The sequence below is a fragment of the Phacochoerus africanus genome, chromosome 3, assembly GCF_016906955.1.
Source record: "Phacochoerus africanus isolate WHEZ1 chromosome 3, ROS_Pafr_v1, whole genome shotgun sequence".
Lineage (NCBI taxonomy): Eukaryota > Metazoa > Chordata > Mammalia > Artiodactyla > Suidae > Phacochoerus > Phacochoerus africanus.
In genome coordinates this window covers 192,776,702-192,788,771 of record NC_062546.1, presented here as the reverse complement: position 1 = coordinate 192,788,771, position 12,070 = coordinate 192,776,702, and the positions used below count along the sequence as shown (strand labels likewise).

The following is a 12,070-nucleotide window of genomic DNA, read 5'->3' as shown; positions in this document are numbered from 1 at the left end:
TTACATTCCCAACCCCATCTTACTCTTGGAGATCCTGCCTTAGGTGTTACCTTGTTCAGTTAAAGTCTTAGTTGAATTTCACCCTCTGCTATGAAGCTTTTAATCTAGAAAATGTATAAGGCAAGACCTGGAACAATTAAAGAATGATTAAATATGTGGGTGAAAGAAAATGAAGGAAGGTGAGTTTTACAAAGAGAACAAATTCGGAGACAGCTATTTCTGGTAGAAAATGAAGCAGTTTCGTAGCTAAAACTTCCTGGGCTTATACGTCATGTCCATTGAGACACTGCCTAGCTATAAGCCTTCAACATGTAACAAACTCTGTAGCCTCAGTTTTGTCAAGAGTGAAGTGGGGGTAAGGTTACCGACTTGAAAAGTAAGTTGTGAAAATAAAATGATCTGACCCAACATTCTGAACAGTGTCAAGCACACAATAAGCCTTCGATGAAAGCCATTTTAGAAATACGCTTTCACACTGAAGGGTCAAGTTTCCTTGCAGCACAGAATAACGAACAAAGGTTTCTCCAGCAGGTGATCTAGTGAAGAAATTAAAGCTTTTCTAGAAGTTCTTGAGTAAGGCACTCAGAATGTGGATGTATTTATTAGTCTAAATCAAGGGTAGTCTATGTCTGAAGCAATAATAATGCAATGTACACATCTCTTCCTAATTCACATGTAACTTAAATTAGAGGTAAATGTACTCACGGGTTAGAGAAACTACTCTTTTCAGGAAGAAAATCTTAGGGTGTATGTTTTAAACATGTTAATGTCAAGCCAAAGCAATCAAGAAGGAATTCTTCTATTTAGCCAAGGCTTGACTTTTCAGTCTACATATTCCTACTGGCTTGGGTTGGATTTAGGGAATACAATGCACAGAAAATGTCACAAATCCCAATGAAAATAGCTGCATCTAGTCATAAATATTAGATAACCCTTAGAGACACTGGCTGTGATTCATTATCCAACCCAACCCCCCCACACACACAAAAAAAGTATGAAAAGGGGCATTTAGGAGTTAGAAAGCCTAAGATTACAAAACTGAAGTAAGGAAAAGGGGCAATACAAACACCACCCGAAAAGTTTGTCCGGGGTTTCTATAAGCACTATGCTTTTTACCCCTTAGAGCACATCTTCTCTGTCATAAAGCAGTTTTGTTTGATTCAGTTCTTCCAAGTACAGACTGCAAAGTGCACTTCAGATGCTAGGTGGCGCTATGTGTCCATCCGATGTTACAGTTCTTGTCCCCAAGCCAGGCTGGCCAGCCCATCTACAGCCTGTCTGTCAGGCATTTGAATACTTAAGAGCCTATGATGGAGGAGGGTTCCAAGGGAATGTCTGCTAGTAACTGGCAGCAGAACATGATCGTAGCATTCAGTTCTCAAATGAAGTTGTCAATCTATAAAGCTTTAATATTCCTTCAACAGCTTTCTGTGTACAACTCAAACAAGACCTAGAGTTACACATTCATACTTTGTCCTTTAGACTTGAAGCCAATGCTTCCCTTTGAAGTCTACTGACATTCGGCAACCAAATATTTTCAACTGCCTCCCAAAGCCTCTATTTTATTAAAAAAAAAATTGTCATGGAATTGGAAAGTTTAAATATCTTCTTGAAACCCCATGGAATAAACAAACATGATAGTAAGTAGATTTGAAATCTTCAGCCTCACTTCCCCAGACACGTGTGCATTACTGTTAGCTCAGTAAAGTACACCACACTTGGCATGTGAGGAGGAAAAAATGAGGATTCCAAATATTACAATAAATAAAAGATATTCCATTGACTCAGATTCTGCCTAAGAATTACTAAGCAGTGGCAACTGATCGCCATAGATGGAGACTCGATTTGGCACACCTTCACTTGGCAAGACTGAATGCTCTTAAAATTCAGTCCTCCTTGTTTACATAACAATTTATAAGGCAGTATCCTTAGTGCTTTCTTCATTTAAAAAGGAAAAAAATGAAAAACAAAAACGAATTAAATCAATACAACGAGCATAGAAAAGTTAAATTGATCTAATGGGATAAAATATCATCATGGGCATGCTCGTGGGCAGATCTGCGTGCAGATAAGAAAACAAAGCGTTTCAAACTGTGGTCTGGGGGAGCTTTAAGCAAATGCTGAGGTTGGCGGCAAACGTGCCCTGAGTCTGCGCAAAGAAGCGGCTTCCTTGACGGCCCTGCCATCTTCCCAGCACTCGTGCACACCGGAACCCAAGAAGGGGGGTGCAGACAGGGGTCATTTCGGAAATGACACCCTTCGTCGGCTTTGCTTCCAAACCACACGTGAGATCGCCAGGGGAAGAAGAAATGCCAGATCCAGACGCCCTATTAGACAATAAATAACTGAATATCTAATTTCCTATATGGAGGAGAAGAAATAATGAATATAATAAACATATCAAGTGTACCAAGAGGTCCTCTTGAAGTCAGTCTATCTCACATACTGGCAATAAGGAGAGGCGCTGTCTAGAGAAATTTTTTTTTTGTCTTTTTTTTTTGTCTTTTTGCCTTTTCTAGGGCCGCTCCCAGGGTATATGGATGTTCTCAGGCCAGGGGTCAAATCGGAGCTGCAGCCGCTGGCCTATGCCAGAGCCACAGCAACGCGGGATCCGAGCCACGTCTTCAACCTACACCACAGCTCACGGCAACACCGGATCCTTAACCCACTGAGCGAGCCCAGGGATTGAACCTGCAACCTCATGGTTCCTAGTCAGATTCGTTAACCACTGCGCCACGACGGGAACTCCTAGAGAATTTAAAGTCAGTGATCAGTGACTAAAAATCTGCCTGCTTTTTATTATCATCACGTGCTGGAAGTACTGCACGAGGTCAGTGACACTAGCATGGCCAGAAGCATTCCTTCCACCGCCATCTCTTTGGGAATACTACTGGCTACCATGCCTCTGCCCCATGACTTTCCAGCAAGAAGGAAAGTTGAGTTTTGGAAGAAGGAAAAGCTAGAAGGGAAGAAATTATTATTTTTCTGACAGATAATGTCTCTCTAGGACTTTACATGTATATGTTCTCATTGATTTGCAACAACAACCACAGAAGGCAGGTAAGACTGCTCCCACTTTACAGATGAGAAAACGGACTCTGATCATCTGAGCCACCTCTTCAAGGTCACACAGCTACCAACAGGTGGAGCCAGGATTCTAATAGAAGTCTCACATCCTCTAAACTTCACGTATTTAACCAGCTGAGTAGCTGGGATCATAGACTGACATTTAATAGGTACAAAACTTGAACAAAACTTGTCACATCACTTATTATCCTTAGTTGTGATGGAATAATAACGGGGTAGGACTGTGGCGAGTACACCTACAAGGATGTAAGGAAGCTCTTGGCACATGATAAGCTCAATAGGGATGGCAATGAATGGCAGGTGGTTTTCATCATGCCAACTTCATCTAAGAACCCTAGAGGACTTCTTAATCCCTTCCTTGTGTTAAAGAATGCTGGACTATATACTTCAACAACTTCACACCTGTGCCTTTAGCCCTGGTGGGTTAAGTTGACCACCTTGATGCTGAGAAGGATGAATACAGGTACAGGGCATAGGCAGAGTCAGAGGGCAGCTCCTGTCTTGAGCACATTTGCCTCCCAACCCCACCCTGATTTGTCAATTCATTCAAGACTTCTCAGAGAACATGCCTTATTTTATTACATCCTGCCTCTTTCTTCAAGGGAGGAAATGCAAGATTATGGGGTAGGGGGATTAAAATGAAAGCCAAGGGATGGTTTTGTTAGTTTCAATTCTATTTAATATCAGAATTATTGAGAGAAGGGTCATGAGACTGTTGGCCTTCAAAAAGTGACCCCCAATATTCTGCTCCTTGAAATGTACAAAAGTTAACAAGCACACGATAACAAGCACACGATGCCCACATAAAACATCAAAATTTCTCAGTCCAGACTGTGGTCAATGGTAGAAAGCAATTCGAGTTTCTGCCATCTGATTCTTTGAAAGAAAATGGAAATTAAATTATACCAACACTTCATTACGCATATTACTAGATGTGTCTATTATTTAAAGGCAATAACAAAATCTTGTTTCTTCTTTAAGTATGACACTAAATACAGTAAGCCTCAAAAAGTACTGAAGCCTACGATTTTTATAAATCAACTAGACAGGGATGAGAAGAACACACATAAGACAACGCTTTTGCTTGTTTACTTTTTGGCACTGGCGTTATTTTAATGCAATTATGCCATAATACATGGCAGTAGATCCATATAATCACTGACATTCCTATTTGTAACATGAACGTATTTCACTTTTCACAGGGCTAGATCCATTCTCTTTGGTAAACAGCATTATTGTAACAAATAACTATAATTTCTTTGTAACATAATCTTTGTTAACACCGCAATTTTATCTTATAATTTGAAGTTAGTACAGATAAACCCTTCTCCAACATGATGCTGACATTGCTTTGTAAACTTAGTGGGGCTTTCCAAATCCTCTAATCTGCTTCTATATGTTTGGAAACATATGTCAGGTCGACTTGCATGCAGAATGAAACAAACAACAAAAGTCGTTTAGCACAGGGAACTATATCCAGTCTCTTGGGATAGAACATGATGGAAGATAGTATGAGAAAGAGAATGTATATTCGGATTTCCCTTCATGGCTCAGCAGTTAATGAACCCAACTAGGATCCATGAGGATGCGGGTTCGATCCCTGGCCCCACTCAGTAGGTTAAGGATCCACCATTGCCATAAGCTATGGTGTAGGTCGCAGACGTAGCTCAGATCCCTTGTTGCTGGGGTTGCGTCTGTGGCCAGCAGCTATAGCTCTGATTTGATCCTAGCCTAGGGGCTTCCATATGCTGTAGGTTCGGCCTTAAAAGGGAAAAAAAAAGTATATGTGTGTGTGTGTGTGTGTGTGTGTGTCACTATGCTGTACAGCAGAAATTGACACAATAACAATATATTTCAGTTTTTAAAAAATCTATTGAATGGCCTAGAGCTATTCAGTAGTGGTAGCAGGGAGCTATGTGGGAAAGACGTAGTGAGTTCAGCTTTTACTCTTTGGCTGGGTGTTCTATTTCTGCTTTCTGTTTTTTGTTTGATTGTTTTATCGTTTCCATCATAGGATGTAACCTGAGCATACAATTAAAGCAGCCCTTATAAAGCTACAAATGCAATGTAGAATATTCTCTCAGTTCAGATCTGACAGGATCTGGAATGTCATAGGATCTTAAAAAAAAAAGTTTGCTCAACATCTGAGCAAGGGGCCACTTCATCGGAAGTTGGGGTGGCGCATGGTCCCCATGCACATATCCTGTGCCTTCTTCTTCCTAACATTGTTTTCTCCCGTCTAACACAAAACCTTAGCTACAGCATGCAGAGCCTTCACAGTGTGTGTACGGATCAGATGAAACCTCGTAACATGTATGTTCCAGGACCCAGGACTGGAATAAAGCAGGAATAGTCTTGGCAAAACGAGTCACATCTATGCTAATGGCAGCAAAGGAATTCCACAGGGAACTGAAGCTTCTTCACCCTTAGAGCTTATAAAGGAAGGAATGTCACCAGTCATCAAGTTCTATAAGGATTAAGTCATTAGCCACTGCAGCTGCTGACCTGCAACACACCCTGAAAGGAAATCTGGGGGAAGATCAGGATGAGGCACTCTGAGCCCTGGGAAAACAGGCAAAACAGGCTCTTAGTCAGTCCGAAATATTTTAAGATAATTAAAAAAAAAATACTATAGCTTATTTACACTGCTCTGTCAATTTCTGCTGTACAGCAAAGTGACCCAGATATACATATATACCTGAACCTTGACTCCTGCACCTCCACCTGCTTAGAAAAGCACTAAAATCATTAGCTGAGATACCTGTTCCTTGTGATAAATAGCAACATTCCATTGAGAGGTATGCCTAACTGTATGTACCCCTTTGCCAAAATCACATATATACTGGCCTCTCTTCCCACCCCATCGAGGCAGTTCCTCTGATCCATCCAAGAGGCTACCGCTCCTGGGCTACAGTCCTCCGTCAGTGCCCTCCAAAACACTAAAACTCACAGCTTTCACATTGCGTGTTATTTTAATTTCAGTCAACAGGTTTGTTTTCATTTCTCTACCTGATCCAACGCACAGAAGGTGAAATTAAATAAGAACATACCCAGTGATGTTATATTATTGAGAAATGTGGGCAGGCACTGAGTGGATTAAATTACAAGTGCTTTCTATGTGGTTGTTTGAGTATTTATGTTGCTATATTGTCTCCCTTAGTCTTCCTCATTCTCTCCAGGCTCCCACCGGTTTTAACCCAGAACTCACACCCAAGCTGAAAAAGAGCACTGGGCTTCTCAAAGCTTTAAGGCAAAGCATCACTGAGTCTGTGTGACAAATCAAGACATCCTGCTGCTCTGGGACTATGAGAGACCAAGGGAAAAGGCAAAATGAGATTGTCTGAGGAAAACATTTGTTCAAGGATCTACAGAAAGAAACCTTTAGTGAGAGAACTAATTTAGAAGGCAGCAAAAGTCATTGAGGGTCACATTCTAAACTGAGCCAAGCTCTTGCCACAGAATCCACTCCAATCCTAAATCTCTACTTTTGAATGTACTGATCCTTAATCTGTATCTTTGGATGGTTTAGCTTCCTTTTGTATGATATCTAGAAAACAATTTTAACATCCAGGCATGTCCAAAAACACACCCTGGGCATGCATCAAGCGGTGGACATGCAAATACATTCTTCCATTATTTAGGCAAGCTGGCCAGATGCTGGCACGCACACCTAGCCCTGGAGTCCAGGCAGGCTCTCATTAGGCTCCAACAGGGTCATCAAGCTTAAGCAGGGTGTTAGGAGCTTGGAGGGAGTCCAGAGGACTGCCATCAAAAGAAATTAACGTTTGTGAAATAATCCTGAAGAGGCCAGTTGAAAGGAACTGGGCTTGTCTGTCTGGATAACAGCTTGTAAGTACACAGCAGGGACCAGCCTGGGCACAGCTTGTACTGTGTGCTGAGAAGGCAGCCCTCTTGACACAAGACCCACGGAACAAGGGATAATGGCTTCAGAGGTGATTTTTACATTTCTGAAGAGATTTGGGGCTGTCAGATTTTGAAAGGTAAGTCCAAAGGAAATGACAGAGGCCTTTTGTTACTCCCTCCCCGCGATCAAGGATAATCAGGGATAATCTGGAACTATAAACACACCTCGGAGAGAGAGTTCTCAGTTCAACACGTAGGTCACTGTTAGCTCTGTGATTCCCTGATTTGACACGAGAAGCTGCTACTTAAAACATGGGAGGGTTCATGAGGCTGTGATTAGGTGTGTGTGAGCAGGTGTGTATGTACACGTACGAGCCTGTGAGAGCTTGTCTGAGCGTTCATGCGTGTATTGTGAGTGTGTGTGTGTTTAGTGGTGGATAAGGGTCTCATCTTCTTCCTTCCCAGAAAAAATGAGTACAAATATTTCTTGAGAACCCTTTTCCAAAGAAAGCTGGCATCTGTGACTGGAGGCACACCCTAGCTGCTCCTTTCTTGAAGGAAAGCCTGGCTCTCTCAGGACCCTGCTCCTTAGTTTCTAGTCCATCACCTGCTGTGGCAATACTAGAGATGATGCCCTCTGCAAAGGAAGGGAGGTCCCTGAGGCCAGAGGCCAGGGATGGAGGAATCACGTGAACATCCTCATTGGTCATCAAACTCACACTTCTTCCTTCTAAGCACATGGCTTTCTACTTTATACATTAAAAAAAGATAGAGTGTGGTAGGCTCCAAATTGGAAATAGGACTTCTATACAGTTTTGCTTTTATCAAGAAGAAAAGAAAGTAGCTTTCTCACAGCAGCCACAGAAATTCAGTCTAATTTCCAAAGTTTTGCCTTATGACCAATGCCAAAATGTGTGGCTGCATTGCTATAAAATTCCAAGGAAATGTCCCTTTCCCCTAATTGCCCTGTGTCTGCTTTATTTTTTCAGGAGTGAATTAAGAAAGAAATTATCGATTTTTCATCTCTCTGAATGTCAGAGAGTATTACGCGTTGTGTTAAAAAAATAATAAAACTCTAAATGCTTTGGAAATCATACTTCTGTCCTGAGCTTTCTATTTTCTCTTACATATTTTAAGGTCCAGGGAGATATGATTATACATTTCTACATATCTTGTGTCTGCTATTTCACCTGAAGCCAAAACAGACTGCAAAGTCAAACAAACATTACCTCCACTTTTATTTTTACACATAAGCAGTCTCTATGAGCCCAGGGCTCCTCTGTGGATCAATCACTATGGTCTCCAGATTCTTTAGGGGAGATTAATCATCATTGGCCTAGGCTCCTGGGGGTGAGGGTCAGTCCTGTAGAGCCACTTCTACCCATCTCTCCTGGAGCAATCTCAGGCCATTCCATCTCCTCCTGCAATACTTCTCAGAAAGCTCCAACCATGACATGAAGTGGGGAGTGAAAAACTAGTAATGAGTGAAAAACTGAAAGGAGATAAGATGTGAACAATATGGAAAAAACAACAATAAAACAAAACACACAGTTCCTTCTCTATGAACAGCAATGTCCCATAATATGGCTTCTTAAAGTCATATTCCTCAACAGATAAGCACTACTAGAATTATTTCAGGGCTTAGTAATTACTTTTGTTTGCATTAAACAGATCACATGGTCTTCCAGAGATTTTCCTAGTAAGAAGTCTATTCATCTTCTCTTAAGCATTCTGTGTTTTAATAACTATTAGGAATCCCAGTATTGGAAAAACACTTTTTTTAAAAAAAAGTGGCCAGGGTAATTCTTTGATAACGCTAGGTGTTCCATAGCCTAGTTTGGGTGTGAATATTCAACATGCTTAAATGTCTTTCACCATTGTCTCGGGTTACTGGGCTGTGTCATCCTGTGTGTAATTTAGGAGACATCTCAGTTAAGAGCCTGGGAATTAGGTGAGAAGAGAGGCTTCAGTGAGTACCCAGGGACTTCAGTTCAATCCAAGTTGGAATAATGCCGAGTAAGGTTCTTCTGAGTCATGTTTATCCCATTAGCACCAGGGTGTAGAAATAGGTAAGTGCTACAACTGATCACAAGCTGCAGAAGAGAGACTCAGAGACCAGCCTTTGAATTTGCAGCCCTGACAACACATCTGTGACATGGCTGTGTGCCAGAATTTCTCCCAGTTAGAGAGAAAACATGCAGCCTATAAGCAACAAGAGGGGCTTCCTCATGTCGCTAGATTTTGAAGTATGAAGAACATCCCATTGGGAAAGCAAAGAGCTGATAAGGCAAAGGCACAAAGATTGTACCTTGTTTCTGTTCTGGAAGTTACCCCAGGAGCCTGCTGTCATTGAGAATCGAAAGGGCTTAGGATGAAACAACTATAAAGATAATTAGGGTAAAAAAATGAAAACAACACAAAACCTCTCCGAGACACCAAGGTAGTACAATAGTAAGATATGTGTACCTAGAAAATGAACTGTATTGATGCAATCCTGTGCCAGGCAGCTAAAGTTCCCCCATTCTGCAGCCAATGTGTAAGCTTGAAATGTTGGAAATGTGGTATTTTGGAGTAGTTTTAATCAGCTACAATGGCAGTTTATCTTAGTGAGGTTAATTATTTATTTACTCATTGTCTTATTGTTTCTACTTCTTTTATACCCAAAAAGTGTCTGAGGTGGATTCATTTAGTTATGAAGGCAGTTAATATTTTAAATTAAGACACAGGAAATTCTAAATGGCACGTGAGATGCCCTTGAGAGAAGCCTTTCATCTCCCGTGTTTATATCCATATATCCATAAATCAAATCTTATGAATATTTAAGCCAGACCAAAATACTAAAAAGCACCACATCTCCCATTAGAAAAAAAAAATGCAATTATTCTGCTTAGCTATGTTTTTAAAAGAGCTTGACATTTTAAATCATGGATGACTATGTAATTTGCTAATCAGTAATGGACAGTTCCCATGGAGGTATCATTGCTTAGTCTTATAATTTACAGTTTCAGAAGAGTTTTATGAATGTGAAGATTAAAGCTGGGAAGCAGAGAGAAAACCATTCCAGGATGACATTATCCTATTTAACACCCATAATATTTAACAGTAACAACAATTAAGCATCACACATTAAGTCATTTCATTGAATTCCTATTGGATGAGTTATAGACAGAGCATCTATGTGCAATGATTTTCCCCATACACAACCATGTATCCAAATGAACATCAGAGCAACATACTGTACTGTAAAGGATAAAGTAATATTGTATCTGACACCTTTATTTCTTGTCTCTTTTCTCCAAATGATAATAGAGATCTCATTTACCATGCATAAACACTTACATTCCCTTACTGAGAACATTTCTGATATCATTGGCATTAGAGAGAAAAGTCATTTATTTAAAGATTGCCTTATTAATCTAAAGTTTTTGGTAAATATCTAGATTATCAGGGTTTTTTTTTTATGGCCTAAGAAAAAAGACTAGCTGCCATGTTCAATCCGAATGAGTTGGTATATGAATATTTATAAGGACATGAATATTCACAGTCTCTTACAATCATGCTCCAAGCTAAATGAAAAGAAAAGTAAAACGACCACAAATATTACAGTATAATAGGATAAGAACTAAACAATATGTACAAATTCATTGACAACATCTGTGCAAGTGTCGTGGACAAAACACTTAAAAAGAAATCTACATAAAACAAAGTTGATAAATTTATCAAATGTTGATAAATTTTCAGAGACAGTATAAAAGTACACAAAACATGGAAGAGAGAAAGAATTTAAAAAAAATAACCGCTAAGCCAATACAGAGAGTACAAGTTTACTACATTTATATTACAGAATGATGGAAACCGGAGACAAAAAAAAAACAATTTGGTAACAAACAGCAAAGAAAGCTGCACCAGTCACAGGGGAGAAGGACTTTCCTTTTTGGATGAAAACACAGAGGGCCACAACTCATCCCCACACCCCCGCCCATACACACACAGAAAAATAAAAGCAAATGCGAAGGTTGTTACAGCAACACACAACAGACAGAGGTGGAAAGCGTTTGGCATGTCGCATCACAGGAAGTCAATCACGATTGGCTAACGATGATGGTACCTGGCTCTGTTGCAGGTCACTGGCTTGCCTGAGAGGAGTAACTGATGGAGGGGGCACACCTGATGTGGATGCCGACCGGCCGAGTTTGCAGCTGACCTTCGGTTCTGTGAACGAGGGAGAAAGACAAAGCATTAGTTGAGCAAAGTCTGCAGTGATGAACCGGCTCCCAGACTTTCTTTTGGGTTTGCTTTTAATGCACTGAATTCTTCTGATGTTTGCTGACCACTGGCAGGTGATGAAACAATTTCACAACAATTGATTCTAAAGCAAGCTTTGTTAACAGATCCTTTCCTGGGAATAAAAAACAAGTCCCTTAGCTCAAGGCCTTGTCCCTTGCACATTTTACCCCATTTAGGGTGAGTCTCTAAAGAGTGATGGAGCAACATCTCATTTGGGGAAAAAGCCACTGACATGACTCTTTATGGTGCTTCATTTTCAGCGTTGGTCCATGGTTCTCCTCTGTCCTAAAGTGTCTTTTCCATCTTCTCCAAATTTTTCTCTTTCCTCTTTCTCCCTTTCTTTCTCTTTCTTTTTTCTTCTTTCATTCTCTTGCTCCTTCCCTCTTTCTTTCTTTTTCTAGTTTTCTAACTTTCTAATTTTCAAGTCTATATTGTTGTTTCGTGCTGACTACTTTCACCAGGTTTTCAATGTAATAGTTCTCTAATTTAACTTAATTTTCTTTTAATTTTATAACCACTTCTAAGACTTTTGAAATCTTTCATAATACTATTATTTTTCAAAATCAAAAAGACTTCCCCTCTTTCTCTATTTAAATGACTTGCCTAAGCCACTGACGGGATAATCTGGAGATTAGAATTTGGTGATGGAACAAAGTCCCTTCATTCAAGAAGCATAGAATTTTTGGCACACAGAGGACACTGGTTTTCAGACACTTGAAGATATTTATAAAGGAGAAGAAAAAGAGAAATTAAAAGAAAAATTGATATCTGTGCTTTTTTCACAAACCTTCATATTAGCTGTTAAGTTTTTGAGTGCTTGGTATAGCTCAGC

General features: G+C 40.2%; 1 protein-coding gene across 1 annotated transcript in view; it reads right to left on the bottom strand.

The window, feature by feature from the left end:
* Positions 1 to 12,070, bottom strand: part of NYAP2 (neuronal tyrosine-phosphorylated phosphoinositide-3-kinase adaptor 2) — a 246,569-nt gene that overhangs the window by 33,433 nt on the left and 201,066 nt on the right. The window contains exon 5 of the mRNA XM_047770497.1: positions 11,060 to 11,163. Coding sequence (XP_047626453.1) covers positions 11,060 to 11,163 — 104 coding nt within the window. The remainder of the gene's footprint in view (positions 1 to 11,059; positions 11,164 to 12,070) is intronic.